General features: G+C 39.7%; 1 protein-coding gene across 1 annotated transcript; it reads right to left on the reverse strand.

Moving 5' to 3' along the window:
* Positions 1–1,298: 1,298 nt before the first annotated feature.
* Positions 1,299–16,487, reverse strand: LOC113163226 (TLC domain-containing protein 4-B-like). Its single transcript, XM_026361657.1, has 7 exons — positions 16,159–16,487; positions 11,356–11,525; positions 10,264–10,353; positions 9,211–9,269; positions 8,889–8,983; positions 5,096–5,169; positions 1,299–4,904 (listed from the first exon to the last, which is right to left on the reverse strand). Exons 2-7 carry the CDS (start codon positions 11,508–11,510, stop codon positions 4,586–4,588), a joined length of 792 nt encoding a protein of 263 aa, XP_026217442.1. The 5' UTR covers positions 11,511–11,525; positions 16,159–16,487; the 3' UTR covers positions 1,299–4,585.
* Between the last annotated feature and the right edge of the window lie 1,752 nt (positions 16,488–18,239).

Raw genomic sequence — 18,239 nt, forward strand, 5'->3', positions numbered from 1 at the left:
TGCTGACGTGAGCTGTGTGTGCTGAAATCACTAACACGTGTTATCTGCAAACTAATGGGAAAAGTGATCTTTCTATATACACTGTATAACCTGCTCTATGCTGCAGCCGTCATAGTGGTTTTTTAGACATTCAAGTTCGATCGAATGGTGTTTAGATACTGTTAAAGGGTCTGCTACTATTGCAAAGTGCTGACGAAGCCATATCTCCACCAGTTACCAAGAAAAAACAAACATTACTTCCATCCATGGCACCAACAGTTTGTTTCAGAACAAGAGATGCTCTTATGTCGAAGGCTGTACTTGCAATGAGACTTGGGAAACACAGCAGCAGCAGTTTGTTCAACATTGTGTCTCAGTTTGTTTGTTTTTTTCAAAATCACTGTTTATAAATGTAATGGAATATAAATGGTCCTATAGAGTACAATTAAAATTTAGAAAGTACAAGTACTCAGATTTGTACTTTGTATGAGGGGACTGTCAACAGGAATATAAAAGAGCCTTGACATTTCATTCTGTACTGTAGGTCAAAGAAGATTTCTTTTCAGACATTATTTTAGTCTCTTACCATGTGAAGTCACCACTCTGATGTTAAAATAGTATAGTCAACAGTTTCCAAGTAACAGCCTGCCTCTAAATGAACTGCAGCTGTATCCGGTTACAATTGTTGCTGAGTTTAACACACTTTCTCCATCCAAAGTGTTAAGGCTAAAGCTAATCAGTCTCCATTCCTCCACTAAAGCTATGGATTGATTGATTGTTTAATTTATATCACAAGAGGTCAAAGGGAATGTAAACACAGGACAACACTGCCCCTTGATGGCTCATGTAAGGCATTGCATGGGTGATTCACATTTTATTGATAATTTATTTATTAAATGAAATAAAACTGGTTATTTGTGTAGTATCACTTAAAAACTTTAGGAATGCAAGGGGATGCAAACTGCATTAAGTCAGACAAGGGTTTGCTCTTTACTTGAGTGATTATGGGATTCAAAAATTTTAAAAAAGGTACTAGGTCACAGAGTAGTTATTTTCTGATAGAACAAATACAGTATATTAGAAATATTTATTGACATGAAACTGTTTCTGTCCTATTTTCACAGCAGATGGTTTCACACCAGTAAAATCAATGTTAACAATGTCTCCAAATAAAGACAATTTAGGCTGTTGGGTAAACATTTTCACCCTGCAATAATGATGTTAATCGTATCCTTGGCAGCATGATGACATCCATTTTTAGCACTTCTTTAAATCTGTACTCAAATGTGCTAAAACATGTTTGAATGATACACATCACATCAGTTAATTTGGTATTTATTGTAAAGAACAAATGAAAATGTAAATTTAAATTTGCCCAGCAATCCCACCAAATATTTTCTCTTCTACTGTACATTCATAGTATGTCACTAAATACTTCACCTACTCACATCTCTCCTCCATACAACATTCAGAACAGAAATACCAATATTAGTTTAACTAGCTGACGGCAGCACCATGCTATCTATTAGCGTGGCTAGTCTGCTTCATTTTAGGTCTAGTTCTCTTAGATTAATAAATTAAAGACAATGGTATGCATACAATGCAAAATGCTCAAATGACTAATGTTTATTTGCACTGCCCAGGTTGTTATAAACTGTGCTGATTAGTATTCAAGTATTCTCTTACTGATTATTTCTGTGCTGGATATTATACCAAATATCTGCTTAGTGATGTTCTCGTCACACCAGTATGATCGTCATCTGTGGATTACATTATGCGGCACAGTACAAGAATAACGTTAAGTAAACATTATGTACATGTACTAAGAAAAAGAAAAGAAAATTTGTCTACATTTGTCAAATGTATATGCCGTTTTGTTTAAAGTACAATCTCCATGCAATACCACATGCAGTTATAAAGGGTGCATGAAGACGGTATTGACCATGTGCGACCTTGTATACAGAACCACTCTGATGCCAGACGTGTCCTGACACGCTCACATGTTTCAATGAATTCTGGTGAAGTCCATCCTATTCCAAACACTCAATGACACAACCAAAGGTTTTACCATGGCAAACTAAACTAACTACTCTTTGTTACCACTGTGACTAGCCACAACATGCAGTGTGCAGAGAACCAATCTGATCCATCGAACCATGGTTGCAAGTTGGCACTACTGTGCGAAAATGTTCGTGGAAGGAAAAAAAAAAACTGGTTTATCCTATGATGACACTGGAAGTCTACATGATGGAGTGGTAGTGGCTTAAGCACTGGCACATATACAAAAAAAATGTTATATTTAAAAAGGAAAGTAAAACAAACAAACAAAAAAAAAAAAACAACAACTACAAACCACTAAAACATCCAGCCTGAAAAAGCTTCACTGAAACTGATCTATGACAAAGGCTGGCATCAGACATGAAAGTCACACAAGTAAATCACTGAAAAACGAAACATTTTTCAGCGCTGTGAGGAGTGAAACACAATATCCACTGTGCAATCATAAGTTGTTTTAAAAAGGCAACAAAATCAAATGCTGAACATAGCAAGGCATACTTTAAAAACTAGCAATCCCTGTTTCACAAAACATTTGATGTACAGCTCATATTCAGATAAACCTACAATGAAAATTCAAGTACATGTTCGTAAATCATCGATGAATTGTATCTTTTAATTTGAACATGTGATACATTTGACATAAAAACCTTTTAACTGAATTGTTCCTGTGTTCAGTGCTGTGTGTGATGATTAATATGTAACGGCTTACTTAACAGAAGAAAATACTTTTTAAAACAATTACAACATGTCAATCCTCACAACCTTTCTGTATATTGATATCCACTAAAAAGCACAACCTCTGTACCCATTTGATGAATAAATATGGATGTGCACATTATGTTTAACAGCTGATTGAAAATCATATATAACATGAGCCAGAAGCTATTTTTATCACAATGTTCATCAACAATTACAAAATATTTTTTGACAAAAACAGAACTTTTACAATACAAAACACTGATTATTGTCTTTGATTTTACATAAAATTTAAATCTGCTGAAAGTAAATGAAAATAATGTATTTAATTTAATTTAATTTAATTTACTTGGCTAAAATCCCTCATTCCTTTACGGAAAACAATCATAGCAGCGGGGTAAAAGCAGTTTGTGCCTAAAAATATGTCATAAATATCAAACATTAATATTACACTCAAAAAACAACAGGTGGCACTTAACTGAGTTTAGTAAATTGAACTCAATTAAGTTATATTTAGCCAACTTAATAGTTAGATCAACTAGAATATTTTTAAGTTGCTTTAACTCAACTGAGTTAAGTTCAAGTTACTTAATTTATGTAAGTGTTAGCTGTTGTTTTATTGAGTGTAACATACACAAACTTTAGGTCAACATGTGATGATGGAAAAAAGTGTTAGCTAACATCTCCATGTTGTACTGTGTGTTTAGCTTTATTTTTAGGTTTGCCTACTACACTGATTCCAAAAGAGCTCTCAAGGTCAGGCTTATCCCTTAACATGCATTGTGAGATGTGAAATAAATGTGAATAAATACAATGCTGACTCCCAAGGAAAAGTGTGAACAACATATCTTTCAAACTTCTATTCGGTTCTGTATGCACTTTAAATCTATATATCACATCTTAACTGTTGCTTGAAGATTTCTTTAAAGAAATGTAATGTTCCTAATGTCAGTGTACAAACCCAGCATTGACATTCAGATTCCCTTTTAGCATTTTAAGGTACTATACATCTGTCTCTTTTTCATTAAAAACAGTTTCGTCTTTTAAAACTAATTTGCCTTGGCACCAGCAAGACAAAAGAAACCGACTACATACAGCACATACTGTTGCCCTTACAACCCTACATCGTTTAAATTAACCATAGAAAAGCAAATGCATTGAAAACTCATGTTGTTCCAATGTTTTTAAACAAAACTCTTTACTCACTCACAATGGGTAAGTGATGAGCTGGTTTAATTCAATTCTGTCTCAATCAATTCCCTGCAAATTTAAAAAAAAAAAAGAAAAAAAGAGAGCTAGAGATTCAAAAAGTAGGGGAAAAGAATGCTTAACCTGTTTCCCTCATCAGACATCTGGCACTGGCCATTGTCGTGGAATCAATATATACTTTCGAGGTTCCCTCCAATCTCTGCTTTATCAACATGTTGTTTTTATTCTGGGACTCAGGCAGCAGCAGTAATACAAAAAGAAACATCTGAACGTATTTTGTTAAGCAGTAAGTGTGTAAATAACAGTAAACGTTTGACAGCTTGTGGTTGGACTAACAGTCCACCATCCCAGGATGACCTCTTTTGTGCAGTGGTAAATTGTTCAAAAGAAAAATAATTGGCCATGCAAACGAGAGTATTGCTAAGAGGTCATTTCATGGCTTAGGGATGGCCTGTTAAATGGTCCATCGGTGCATCTCAGTGAGTGTGCCCATTTTCCAAAAAATAAAATGGTTTTCCTCATTACATTCGGTCCTGTAAAGTCCCAAGTCCCATTTGTCCAAATTGCTGCTTGTCAATGCACAGAGAGCGACATCTTTCTGTCTCTATTGTGGTGTTTCTCACTACTGACACCCTGATTTCCTTTAATCCGTCTTCCCATTCTCCTGAGGTGTGCTGGCTTTGCTCCAGTGTGCAGAACGCAGCACTTTGTAACAGCCGCGGGCAATCTTATGCATCCACATAATGTTCATGATGTCCAAGCAGATACTGGAGCAGATCCAGGCTACACGGCCACCCCAGGGCACCAGATAGAAGGCCTCAGTGCCATAGACCGCATACATACGACTGTAGTAGACTGGCATGACAGCGATACGGACCATGAAAAAAACCACTGCCATGGCAACCCCATTTGCCATGTTGGGCCGGGAGGACTTGGGATAACCTAGTACCTCAAAGAACCAGCTGAAACACAAGGCATAGGGATGAAAAAGAGAATCATGAGTAACTTTATACACCTGCATGACTGCGTAACTAGGTTAGATATGACTTCAGCCTTAACCAGATAAAGACTTTTAAAAAGAAAAGTTGCAAACTGAGCTACAACCCTGAATCTAAAGACCCAAAGCACAGGATATTAGTAAGCAGATACGTACCGCTGGTTTACGCATGGTGTAGAAAACTCAGCGAGCAGTCGGAAGTTAGCAAAATAAGGCAACATTCCTTGGCCCTGGAAGGATACGGTAAAAGCAGGAAGACAACAAAACAAGACCATATGGCACAGTAATTCATTTCAGCAAATATAAACACAGCACAGACTTTGATACATATACTGTACAACCATATATACATACACTGGGCCAGCCACTAGTTGCAGGAGCAATCAAAAGCCATGCAGTAAAAAGTGATACAGACATTGTTTAGAAGATCAGGGCCTGATTCTGCTATCTTATGAGATCATCTTCCACACCTTTTACCTACCTTGTACCAGAGCTCAAAGCTGAACTATGAGTCCTGGATGCTACAACCAATGAAACTATATTTGTGATAATATCAGATCAGAGAGTAGCTTTGATTTTGACAGACTAGTGTCTAATCCTACTATAACTTCAGCTTACATGGCTTTATTCTCATTCCTCTTCACACAATCATCCCAGTTTTGTGTTGATGTTAAATAGCATTAAGATGATCTTACAACCAAAATGCTTTCAGGATACCTGATCTTAAACACTGGTGACATGGCCTACTTTGCCAAAATCACTTCAACTTTTAAACATCACCCACTCAGGCTAAAATGATGGTGTTGAAATTAGGCCAACTAAGTTTCAATAATGTAGCATACTTGAACAGAAATGGATTAGTAAGATTGAGAGGTGTGATTTTTATCTTAATTTGAATTTTTGTTTGAGTCAGTTCTGAAATCGAATTTGTTTCAAATTGACTATACTAGAAATTCAGAACGAGTTAAACTCAAAATTAAGATAACAATCCCGGTATTCAATTTCACTAAAACACTCACAAAGTAATTCAGGGTTATTTGGCTAGTGGCCTGACAATAACATTACATGAAAGAAGACTTACCGTAGAGCTGAAACAAAAGCTGGTAATTAAAACATACTTTTTATGAAATACAAACAGGGTACATCTGTTTTTGCACCACATGATGTGAACTTTTTTACCTAGCATGAGCATGCTAGTACCTCTAGGAACTGGTAAGTCCATACTGTGACTGGGCATCATATCTGCTCAGTGCAACACAACAGCAATAACAGCAGACAAGACAGGAATGAAGTAGTCTCCATCTAGATCAAAACCCATTCTGGTCTTCTAAATGACACACACTCCTTTTTGGTAGTTTTTGCATGTACGGGGATGACATAACCCAACATGACGTTGGTCGTTTTTGCATGTAGGGTTTAAGGAGGGGCTATTTATGTTAAAGTCAGCGGAGAACACAGACAGACAGACAGACAGACAGACAGATATATCAGAAGAAATAAATGCCACCACAATTGAAAGGACATAAGAAGCAACATTTACAACACTACAAAATAAAGCATGCGTGTACTATTTTCACTCTGGTTATTACATTGTGTTACCACAATTTGATTAATCTATACTTAACACTGTTAATACACACAAAAAGACACATTATGCTGCCTTATAATAATAATAATAATAATAATAATAAAGACTTAAAAGTTGGTTTGAACAAGACATAGCAACTGACTAATCAATAATCAAAACATAATTGACCTGATACACTTTATTTTAAAGTCCAACTTTCCCATTCTGGGGTAAAGTTGACTAGGACTTAAGTTGGCTGTGTGCCTTTGGGTTTAATATTTGTACAGAGGAGGTAGAATTGTTCTTTATGTGACATGAACACTTCCACATAAATACACTTAACATATTATCTAATAAGACTTTGACAACATATGACAAATCTGAGTACAAAACTAAATAAATAAATAAAAAAACATCAAGGCTGGCCAGTGTTACTGTGGGTTTTACTGCAAATGTAACATGACTAAAGTGATGTGGCTTTGAATGTTTTTTGTTTTGTATTTTTTTATTTTTTTGGACTGAAGAGAAGCATTTGTTTTATTATCCCACATAACAGTCATGAGTGTCCAGTGACAGTATGGCCAGTATGGCTTCATTTCATTTACCTAATCATTTTAAATAATGGTGCTTCCTGTTTTTTTTCATATGAAAGACTGGATTTACAATCTGGCTGTAATTTTTTATTTTATTTCATCAACGTGACATTGTAATCTTATTAAAGATGCAAAAATGATGTGTGTCACATCAAAAATCTGTAAATCCAGCCATTTCAATAAAGGGGAGACATACATTTGACCTGATTTTATCAGTAATTTGGTCACTAAGCTATGTAAAAAAAGAAATATATATAATAAATAATAATAAATAATAAGACTAATTTAAATATAGGGACTCAGAGGAAGGGCAATACACACTATGCCTTTTTGCACAACATAACACAAAACATTAATTGTAGACGAGTGAATTAAATGGAATTTCTTAATTAAATAACATAACTAAAAAAAATGAGTATAAGATGGGTATAAAAGAAAGGATTTACGTTTTAAAGAATTAAAAACAGTCATTTTATAACTGTTCCAAAATACAAATTCCAAAAAAGTGTACTTCTCTCATTCAACATTCAACATGGTTTTAGAAAAATGGCCTAGGTGTTTGGTGATGCACTTTGAGATCATGCGGATGGCAGTATTTGAGTGGTTCTTTCAGTATTCCCCCATCAGGGAGTGTCAAGAGGAATGTAAGGAAGAGAAACAGAAGGCAGAACTAAGCTCTGGCACAAAAACACACAAGCGGAAAGTACTGTTGGTAGACAGGTAAGTAATAAAAGTTAAGTACTTTTGTTGTTGGCATGCACAGTAACAAGAAAGGAACGCTGCCTGTGTAGAACGCCTTAAAACTGCTAGCATGCACACTTGTTACAGTTGAGGATTGAGCTGCACTAAGCTCAGAAAAGTTCAGTTTCCATCAGATTCACACAACATTAAAGGGGGGCAGTAAAACAAACAGAAAGCACAGGAATTGTAAGGGCAAGGTGAGGGGGGGGAGGGGAGTCATCAGCCAGTACCATCACTGAGCATTCCATGCAAAAAATACCATAGTTATTTATTTCTATGATAATTATGAACCTGGCGACCTAGAGGGTTTCAGATTGAACCAAGGGTGAACAGCACTGCCTATAAATAAAGAGTAGACTTTAATATCTGGATAAGAGCTAATCATATAACAGCAGAGCAGGAACAACCAATGAGTCACTAATTAGTACTTCAGACAGCTGACTTCATAAAAATGATATGAGTATGACTGATTTGATGAATTATGTGGGTCAACCATCACGACCCTTAGTTAAAAAAGGCTTTCGCAGTGAATTTCTAACAATTTCTAAACCCGAGTCAAACCAACCTACAGTGAAACTTATTAACTTACTACTCACTAACTGCTGCTATCATTCTCAAAGTGCCGGTTTTAAATTGTTGCACATCGTTACGAATCCATCCAAACTGTGTAAACTTTTTAAATCAGTAACTTCCAGGCGAACGAAAAAGCACAACCACAGAAGAAACAACCAATAACACTTCTTTCTGACTCTGGCTAGAACACACAAAGAGTTGGATTTTCACCATTCACAAGGTTTCCTTATCTGATGGGTTTGTGCAGTTTTGGGTACACAACTTGCACAGCTACTGCCACTGGTGACCTTGCCTTGTGTAAATTTAACTAACCTACATGTTAGCTGTATAGCTGCATGGGGACAGTCATTGGCCACTATTGAATGTTAGCTACATTAGTTCAAGCATCGAGCTTGAGAGGCCAGCGCTGTTCACCCTCGGTTGTCTCCTTCCCATCTTGCCTGCACGTTCTGCTATTGGACAATAGGGCACTCACCAGTACATAGTAGTAAGCATACAACGCTGCCAGATGGTGAACTACAAAAAACTTGTCGCCTATCGCCTTCCAATAGTAAAATATTAGCAGCAGATCTGGAAAACAGAAGTACAGGGAAAAGGAAGATCACACATCAATAGTGAAAGCATATCAATTCAAATACACACAAATCACTTTAAAATACATGAAAATTTAAATACTTATGAGTCTGTTTTATTACTGATGTATCACATCTTATTACCAATGCACAATATAGTATGTCCATGTTCTTTTGGTCTAATTTTCACACACTTTGCCTGTGTAAATTGTACATTTCACTCACCAGATATGAGGTAGCCTGTTGTGATGGCAACATTAGTCTTCACCAGTGTAGGATCTCCCCTGTTGAAGAAAAACATATTTGGTGTGACCTGGTTTTATGATTAAAATAAATTCAAAGCAGCTGTTACAAAAGGCTCATGTGATGACATCAAAAAGGGAATGGATGTAGACAGGACCTCAATAATAAACTTTACAACCACAAAGAGATGTAAAACCACCACAAACAGACATTAGTACACCAGGCCTGAAAATAATTAGTTATTAGTTATTAGATAAGAGAAGGTGTACTTCTACAGCACCTTTCAAGATCAGAAAAGGTTGCAGTAAATCTCAGTGTAGACAGGTACCTGACCATGCAAGGCTCTAAAGGTAATAACAAAAATCTTGAATTGAATTCAAGAATTGAATTAATGAATTCAATAGGGAGCCAGAAATCATTCCAGGTCACTTGTAAATGATCCAAAAGTGTTTAGCTTCAATGTGTGAAAAGGGAGTTACATTTAGACAGAGATGAAATAAAAAAGCATGAACAATCACTTCAGGCAAGTCAGAAAAAGCAAGTTAATCAGTCAAAAATGTCAAAAATGACAGCGACATTCTAGATAATCTTAGATGGTATTTTGACCCTTTATTTGATAGAAGAAGACAGACAGGAAACATGGAGGGAAAGACAGAGAGGACGTGCAACAAGGTTCCCCAGCAGACTTTAACAGGGGATGTTGAGGTTTTATGGCATGCACACAAACCACTGGTGTTAAATGACACCAGTGACTTCTAACTAAGAAGATTTTACAGATGAAGAGAAGAGACCAAGCCTTTCCTGTAGTCAACTACCCAACTTGAATTTTTTTATAGCTTAGCCTAAAGCTGCCAAACCCAATATCTAATCTATTTCTTACATTTTGCTCTTCCTAAACCAAGAATCCCTCTTACTAGGAGCCACATGCAAACCACTGAATTCCCAGCTGAACACAAGGCCAGGGCTTCACATGCTGCATAAAAGCTGACGTACTGTATAAACTGAAAGAATTGAAAGTAAATGTTCAGCACTCACCAGACTGGGTCTTCATTTACGGCATCATCAAAGAACAATATGCAGAGACAGAAGATTCCCACCAAAAGTGCATGAAATGTTGACACCGTCCTGAAAAGGAAACCAAAACACATACAGTCGTGATGATCGGTGCCCATGTGACAGAGGCAAGTACTGACACATGTCAGAAATGCTTTGTTCAAAAAGCATGCCAAAGAAATAGTCCATATTATTGAAAGTGCTTTGGAGCTGCGCTGGGATTTTAGAGCACTGACATTTTAGTACTCACAGTGAATCAACGTATCGCCTGTCAGGGCTCCACACAGATTCAGACCAATTAGACTGAGAAATTAAACACTGCTGAAGGGTCGGGCAGAGCGGCACAGTGAGACACTCTTAACAGTTCTCAGCAATCACTCACTAAGACAGAATGACAGCCACACAGACTCTGAGACTTTTCAAGAATTCAATCTGTGCAATCATGGACCTATCTAGTCTGTATCTGGCCCTGATAATCATTAATGGTCATTTGCCCATAAACCATATGGCCATTTTAGTTTTACAAGTACTCTCATTAGTAATAAGCTGGGTAAAAGAGCAAATTAAAATGCGTGCATGTTGGGCCAGGCTGGAGTCCACTGAATATTCTTCCAGCCTGAATATCCACTGTCCTTCAATCTACAGCATCAGCAATGTGAGATCCATGGCCAACCAGGCAGCTACAAAAGCATTATGAGCACAGGTGACATTTGGTTGTTATTTGATCACCATACTCTACAAAGCACAGAAGTATATGGGATTTGTTTTTGTTTCTTAAGATCTTATTAAATGTTATTTTGCAAAATGCATGGCTGAAAGAACATGAACTAGAGCTTCCGCAATGCTGTCAGAGACCTTGAAGTGGCATGTAGAGCAAACGCTGCAAGATACACAGTGAGTCAGATACTAGTATCACAGAAAATATGTAGGTTGACTGTCAGTGCTTATGTTTAGCCACAGCTGAAACCCTCTTACTCTGGCCAACATCTGAATTTAGAGCAATGTTACCATCTCTGTTGCACACAGCATGTACACATTAAGATGTGTCATGATCTTAAGTTTATGTCAGGTCACCTTGAGTTCCATTCCACCTTCTGCTTGTCACTGAGGCCAAGAAAGCCGGGGCTGATCCTTTTGGAAATCCAGGGGCTGACTTTGTGGAAAAGCCACTGGAAGGTGAGGAAACTGGTCACTGAGATGGCAAGAATAAGCTGGCTGAATGGGTCCATGGCCACCCAACCTCACTGTGGTAGGACGGAGAGAAAGAGGGTACAGGTTAGAAAGAAAACGGCACAGTCAAGCATGCTCTGCTCGTTTCAAATACAGAGACGTTTGAGAGAAAGCTTCGCACGTCTATTAGAAATTGGCTGATACTGTACAACCAGTCAAACAGAGAAGATAAAAAGGTCCCATGTGATACCTCTTTTTAGCAAGTTAAACCAGTGCCCTGGTTCTGTGATATGCACCCTTCTTCCAACACTGTCTCTCCGAACGAGAGGTTTTGGTGCTTGTCGCTTTAAATGCTAATGATAATAATGTGCAAGGTTGGAAATGAATGCAGCACCAAAAGGCTCAGCAGGGGGGACATGGAACATTTTGTGAGGGTGATAGTATCTACCATGGGAGGCCACAGTAGAATAGGTTTAGAGTAGGCAGCAGAGGCAGAGGGGCATAATTAGAAACCTGAAGTCTGCCCAGTGGAGGCTGGCTGTGGGGGTTTTATTGGCAAATTAACTTTCCCTCTGTTAACTTAACTGGGTTGGAGAGCGTGGAGCCTTATCTAGTCTGTGTCTATGTTAACTAGTCTATCTAATGAGTGCCTAACTTAGCTACTTTTACTCAGTTAGTTAGTGACTTCTGGACAAACCACTGTGGCTGGTAAAGTCGGTGTTTGTTGAACCTTGGAAACAACCCCAGTGAGTCAGTGACATCACACCTGCCAATGAGGTTGCAGTTCATTTTTACTTAGCTCTCGTAGGCAAGCTGCCACTGACTTTAAAACAAACAAACAACAAAAAAGCATGTTAAATCTTACTGGTGTGAGGAAGGACTGGTTATTTAAGATATTTGACAACTACTTCATCAGCTCTGCTATATCTGCTTTACTAAAACCTGGCTGTCTGAAGAAGTTTTGACTGAAGTGGGAACTTCCAGGGTCTACTACACGGATGAAGTGTAGCTCTTCAGAAAGAACAGCAAACACATGCTATCTGACAGGCATGCTGAAACCAGTTATCATGGCTTCAGCAGACATTTTGTACCTTTTCAAGAAAGAAAAACAAGCATGTTTCCATAGTAAACAAAAGCCACAGAGTAGTGACGTGTGATTATCATACCAAGTTTACAGAGTTATACGATATTAGTACTGTAAATACAGACCTTCTAATGGTCACAAACCCAAAGTTTCACTAAAATTAATAACATCCACTGTTACAATGATAATATTAGAAAGAGCATCTTGAACACACAGATAATAGAGAATTATCAAAGAATATTTATATTACTGACAACAATTGTTATTATGTAACATTGTAAGAAAATTAAAATTACTTTGCACAAAATAAAAATGATGAATGTTACATTATATTTATATTAATGTGGCATTATTGCTTAAATCATCTCTGAATATTTGACAAGAGCAGACAAGAGCTTCATTTTCTTAAGCTCAGAAGTCTGCAGTGGAAACACTAAATGTTTTGCCAAGCTGATAGATTCAGAGCACTTTACACTGATAAACTTCACTAACTGGTGCTCAACACGAACCACAAAACTCCAGTTTGTGCAGTTAAATGATTAATTTGAGACGAAATACGAAAATGTTCTTGCATGAGGCCTAACAGAATCATGAAATCCTGATCCAAAGTTTGTGCCAATACCTTTAATAGATGTTGAGAAAAACCTCTGGTGACGTTAAAGGGGAAATCAGCAGATTATTAAAATCAATAGAATTCCCTCCCTGAGAAGTAACAATGTCCAACCCTTAGCTGAGCTATTTGAATAACCTTGACGAAAGAGACGGACAGACAATTTCTGCACTTTGAACAGTCTCACATCACATCATCTCCCTGGTACAGGGATCGGTCAGTAACTGGTGACACATTCAAGGTGGTGATCAGACTGTGCACCTTGACCTGTCATAAGCACTACTAAGAAAACACAGAACACTGAGGAAACGTAGCTAGAGGTACTATCTAATTCACATGTGCTCTTTCTACACTCATGAGGTAAGTTACTGGGCAAAATATCAACTTTAAGTTAATAAATTACATACCTGTACTAAAGGCTAATATTAAAACTGTCTTTTCTTATTTAGGAGCATCCTGGCTGTCCAGACTCCACCACATGGATCCTGTTCAGACCTGTTTTGGAATTTGACTGGAATATGGTGTGAATGTAGCACAAATATGTATTAGAACTGTATAACTGTACAAATAAAGGCTGTTAGTCCCAAAATTGTATTCATCATTTCTACATTTGGATCAAAAGTGTGTACACTAATACAACAAAGATCCAAAATTAGCAACGCTACATGAACTCTGGCTTGTTGCCAGAAAATCTATGTCAGTGCCAGAGGTTCACTGCAGCCACTGTCCAGACCAATGAACTGTTTTTATGAGCTATTTGCATGTGGACTTGTATGCCCATCACCAGTAGTTGGAACAGTCAAAGTCTACATCTCCTAATGAAATAAACATATTTACACGTCCAAAGCAATACAACAGAGTACAGAGAGAGTCTCTCGGCACACGCGAATAAAGCACATATCTCAGTCTCTGGAGCTCCGACCTTGATGGTTTTAAACCTGCCTTTGTGCCTGTGCTATGGCAAAGAACTGCTTGGGGACAAACAGTGTGCCTACCTGAAACACTGTAGCCAAGAAAAAGGCCCTAGAGAACTGAAAGGCCAATTCCAAAGATTTCTTTCATTCAGACGAGTCTGTAATGCAGTGGTTGGCATTAAGCACCAATACCTCTAGATAACATGGTACAAGGTAGAAAGACTCTGAAAGACTTACTACAGGGCCACTTGAAGAGACCACACAGTGATTTAGACAGAGTAGATATCCGCATGTCTAAGGAGAAATTGGGAAATCGCTGCAGGGGCTGAAACAGCTAAAGCATCATAGAGTCGTACGGGTTTACCATGAGCTACCATCGCTTGGGAAAACATGCTTTTTACAGATGCACTTGTTTGGTTACGTGTGTGCCGTTTATTCATTTTGAACCTCACATAATAACACGTCAGTTTGCAAATGCTCTGAACGGCTGAAAAAAGAATGGACTGAAAGCTCAACAGGAGCCTGTGGTTGTGTCAGTAGAGGAAACACAAACCAGCCTAACTGAGATAATAGACACCAACCTGTTTACACTCTGTCACTCTCCCACTGTTAAGCTGTAACAGACATGTACTTCCTTTTTTTATTGGCCTTTATTCAAATTCAACCTCCTGTCAAGGCCCATAGAAGGATCCACTACAGCTAATTAGCTTTGAAAAACACATTGACATGATAGTGGACTCAGTGTGAACGTGAACCCTGACTGACCTGCTGGAAGAAAATGTGTTCGGGGGCATTAACCCCAAACTAATTCCATGACTTAAGTGCAGTAGATGCAGCAGATGTTATTGTCTCAACCACTCGGGTAGAGAACTCAATGCTTGAGCCCGCCTCATCTAACCTTCCTGGGAAGCGATGTCTCTTCCTAATACTCGTAAATGCAAACGTTCCTTCCTGGAACATCACTCGGGCTCTTTTGAGATGAGACAGCCACTCTTCCGTTTGACTCGATCCTGCTTCACTCTAATGTTTTGCAAACGTGGTCAATGAAAACCTATATTGAGATGTTGGATGGAGATGTCAGATCTACAGCAGGATGACGTTTGATGGCTTAACTGCACATCTTTCGACTTCATTAGTCAGATTGAACGTGGTAACGAAGAAAGCGAGGAACAAATAAGAAAGAGACTCATAATGAATGGAAGTTACCTGAGCGCAGACTGGAAGATACTTTAGAAATGAATCACTAAGTGATGATTCATCACTCATTCACTCAGTACCATTAGCATATGTTATATTGAGTAGTAACTCAGTAGTTCCTTCATGATTATGTTCCCATTTCGCACCCTAGATTTGATTTCGTCGCGGGACACAGGTCTTTGGTAACTGCGTCCTTGTGTAGATCCCTGATAGTCCAATAACTGATGCACAAAGACAACGTTCGGCCTTCATCTCTCTGTGCGTTTTTGTTATTCATTAATGTTTCAAAGGAACTTATGTCATTTCACATCCAGTCTGGTCAGCTCCTACAGCCTCCTGCATATGCACTGAACATTCATGGAGTTATATGCTGATGTTAAACCACATATGGGAGCATGATGAAGACAGGTGAGTGCAGGAGCTCTGATAAGATTTCACAGGATGTGTGTTCCTGTCACTTCCTGTATATGACTGTGAAGGCTGTTGGTTGAAAACTGTCAGCCCATCGCACTGTTTTTTGTTTCATTTCTTCCCACTGCCCCCTGTTGCCACCTCCTGCTCTCTCACCCCCACTTATCGGGACGAGCCCGTTCATCTCCACACGCTCCTATATGGACCGGCGTGAGATGGACGCGCCTGCGTAGGACGCCTGGACTTTCCTTTAACCACGTCGCCGTGAGGGTGGGGGGGGGGACGATGTGGATGCGCATCACTGCTAGAACCAAAAACACGCTAAGTGAACGATGTGCTCCTGTTTTCACGAGAGCACACGGCTGCGCGCACAAGGCCGACGCACGCCGCGCTGCCCCCGGGCCAGCTGCTGTTCACCCGCCCGAGCACACGCACCGCTGGCCCCGGCGGCGGAGAATAACGCCAAGCCCAGCGCGTCGCACGGCCCTTACCTTCTGACTCTCATCAAGGTGTCTCTCTCTCTCTCTCTCTGTCTCTCGCTCCCTCTCAGCTGCTCACGGTTCCCAGGGTCGCTCGCAGAGCCGCGCACGTCGAGTCACAGCAACAGCCATGTCGAGTCATTTTTGATCCACCACAGCCCGCCCTCCCCGCTCCAACACGCCCGCTAGCAACTCGTGGGGGATGCGACGGGGTCGGAGCTCCGAGCCTGTGCGCTGTTTGCCGAGGATCCCGTCCAAAGCGAACAGGGCATCGTTGCAGAGGCGCAGATCACGCAGCTCGACGCTCCATTAGAGATATGACTGGGTGAATGGGGGGGGGGGGGGGGCCGCTCTGTGAAATCCTCACTCTCTCTCTCTCTCTCTCTTTCGCTTTCTCAGTCTCTCTCCCTGCCTCCTATAGGGCTCAAATTACAGCTGACTTCTTAAAGACACACACACACACACACACACACACGAGCAGTGGTCTGCCCAGGAACACTCACTGAATCTATTTATAGCAAAGGTTTGTTGAACTGGTCCAGTGTAAATCAGACAACATAGGCAGTAAAACAAACTGCAGCCACGGCCTCCACATGTTCATATCAATCAATCCCTGAAGCATTTGGAATCCATCCCTGTGAACTGAGCCTTTAAAACCTTTACATGAAACTCATGTGATCACATTATAGTGAAATGTCCCCTGGGGACCTACTGTGTTAGTGGGGGTACTGTGTGCGAACTGGTGACAAAGCATCAGAGGCTGTAGACACAGCTCAGTCTCCACACGGTCAACGAAAGGGGACACAGTCAGAGGAGATGGAGTGTGTGAAAACGTGTGACATCTGTGCGTAAACTCTCTATTTCATGCCAACGTCGTCGACGTTATGCTCCACCATTCTTTGAAAGATGTCACCCACACATAGCAACCCCCCCCCCTGTGCAAATGACCAGAAGGCAGATGACATTTGAGATGAAATGACCCGTGGGTGAAATAATACATAGCACCTCCTATAAGCTGAATGAGCAGAGCCAGTGTATTTGCAGCATGGATGTGTGGAAAGGCAGAAATCATTGTGACCTGATTTGTAGGTGTCACTGACATATGCATAATATGGTTCTGGCCTGTTGTTGGTGTCTGTCACGTCCAATCGGAGCATTCACGACTGAAAACAGGCCATGTGTTCAGACTTCATTGTGACTGTATTATGAGTTTTGATCTTTCCTCTAATGCCCTCGTCATGAACCTCATGGCTGCTGGAAAACATTAACTTGTTTTCTAACCCACTCCAAACAGCAGCGTGTGGAGCAGGGGGTCAACAAACCTGTGTTTGGCTTTATACAGGCCACAGACTTCACAAACGCTGCTTCCTGATTTCACGATTTCGAGTTTCGGCTGCTTGTAACGAGCAGCTTTTGTACTGAGCCAAGATTCAGAAGTAAAGGTCAGCACAGGAGGTTCCTGATGTCACCTGAGAACATCCCTCATATCATGACCGTGTTGAGGACCCATTCACTGCCATTTTCCAGGAAACGCTGAGAAGAACCAGCATTATAATCAGAAATAAAACATGAAATAATTAAAGAAACCCTCAGCTCATCGCTCATTGCTTCTGTTATGGTGGCTATAGTGCTAAGCATGATGGGCTGGTTCTGATGAGCTCTGCTTGCTGCACTGAGAGCACATGCACTTGCAGAGCTGGATAAGAAGATACAGCCTGATGATGGAGAGGTTTCCAAACAAACCATAGCAAATAGATTTAGCAAAACAAAGTATATCAGTAAAAAAAAAAGGTTAGTTAAGAGCGACGGTGAGAAAGAAGACATTTCCCATTTGCAGCGTCTTTTTCTGACGTCTTTCCTGTCTGTGAAGCTGCCTCCTGTCTTCAATCACTGACATCGTCGTATTGTGACCAACACGCGTTTTTTCGGGACTTCCTCAAACGCACCACCCCCCGCTCCCCTTCCTTCTCAGTTGCGTGTCAGGTAACAGCGCTCGTGGTCAACGCATATAAATCTACCACATGTCCGACTGTGTTTGTGCAATAAGTGTTCCTCTTCATCAGCACGAGTTTGTTCATTGCTCTGTGCTTCAT

This window comes from Anabas testudineus, chromosome 2 (assembly GCF_900324465.2).
Source record: "Anabas testudineus chromosome 2, fAnaTes1.2, whole genome shotgun sequence".
Taxonomy (NCBI): domain Eukaryota; kingdom Metazoa; phylum Chordata; class Actinopteri; order Anabantiformes; family Anabantidae; genus Anabas; species Anabas testudineus.

Excerpts from the sequence above, each read along its gene's own strand:
- LOC113163226 (XM_026361657.1), bottom strand. The coding sequence starts at position 11,510 with ATGGACCCATTCAGCCAGCTTATTCTTGCCATCTCAGTGACCAGTTTC. Across the intron at positions 10,354-11,355 it reads AAGGTGGAATGGAACTCAAG|GACGGTGTCAACATTTCATG; the intron begins GTGACCTGACAT and ends TTTCCTTTTCAG. Across the intron at positions 8,984-9,210 it reads AACAGGCTACCTCATATCTG|ATCTGCTGCTAATATTTTAC; the intron begins GTGAGTGAAATG and ends TCTGTTTTCCAG.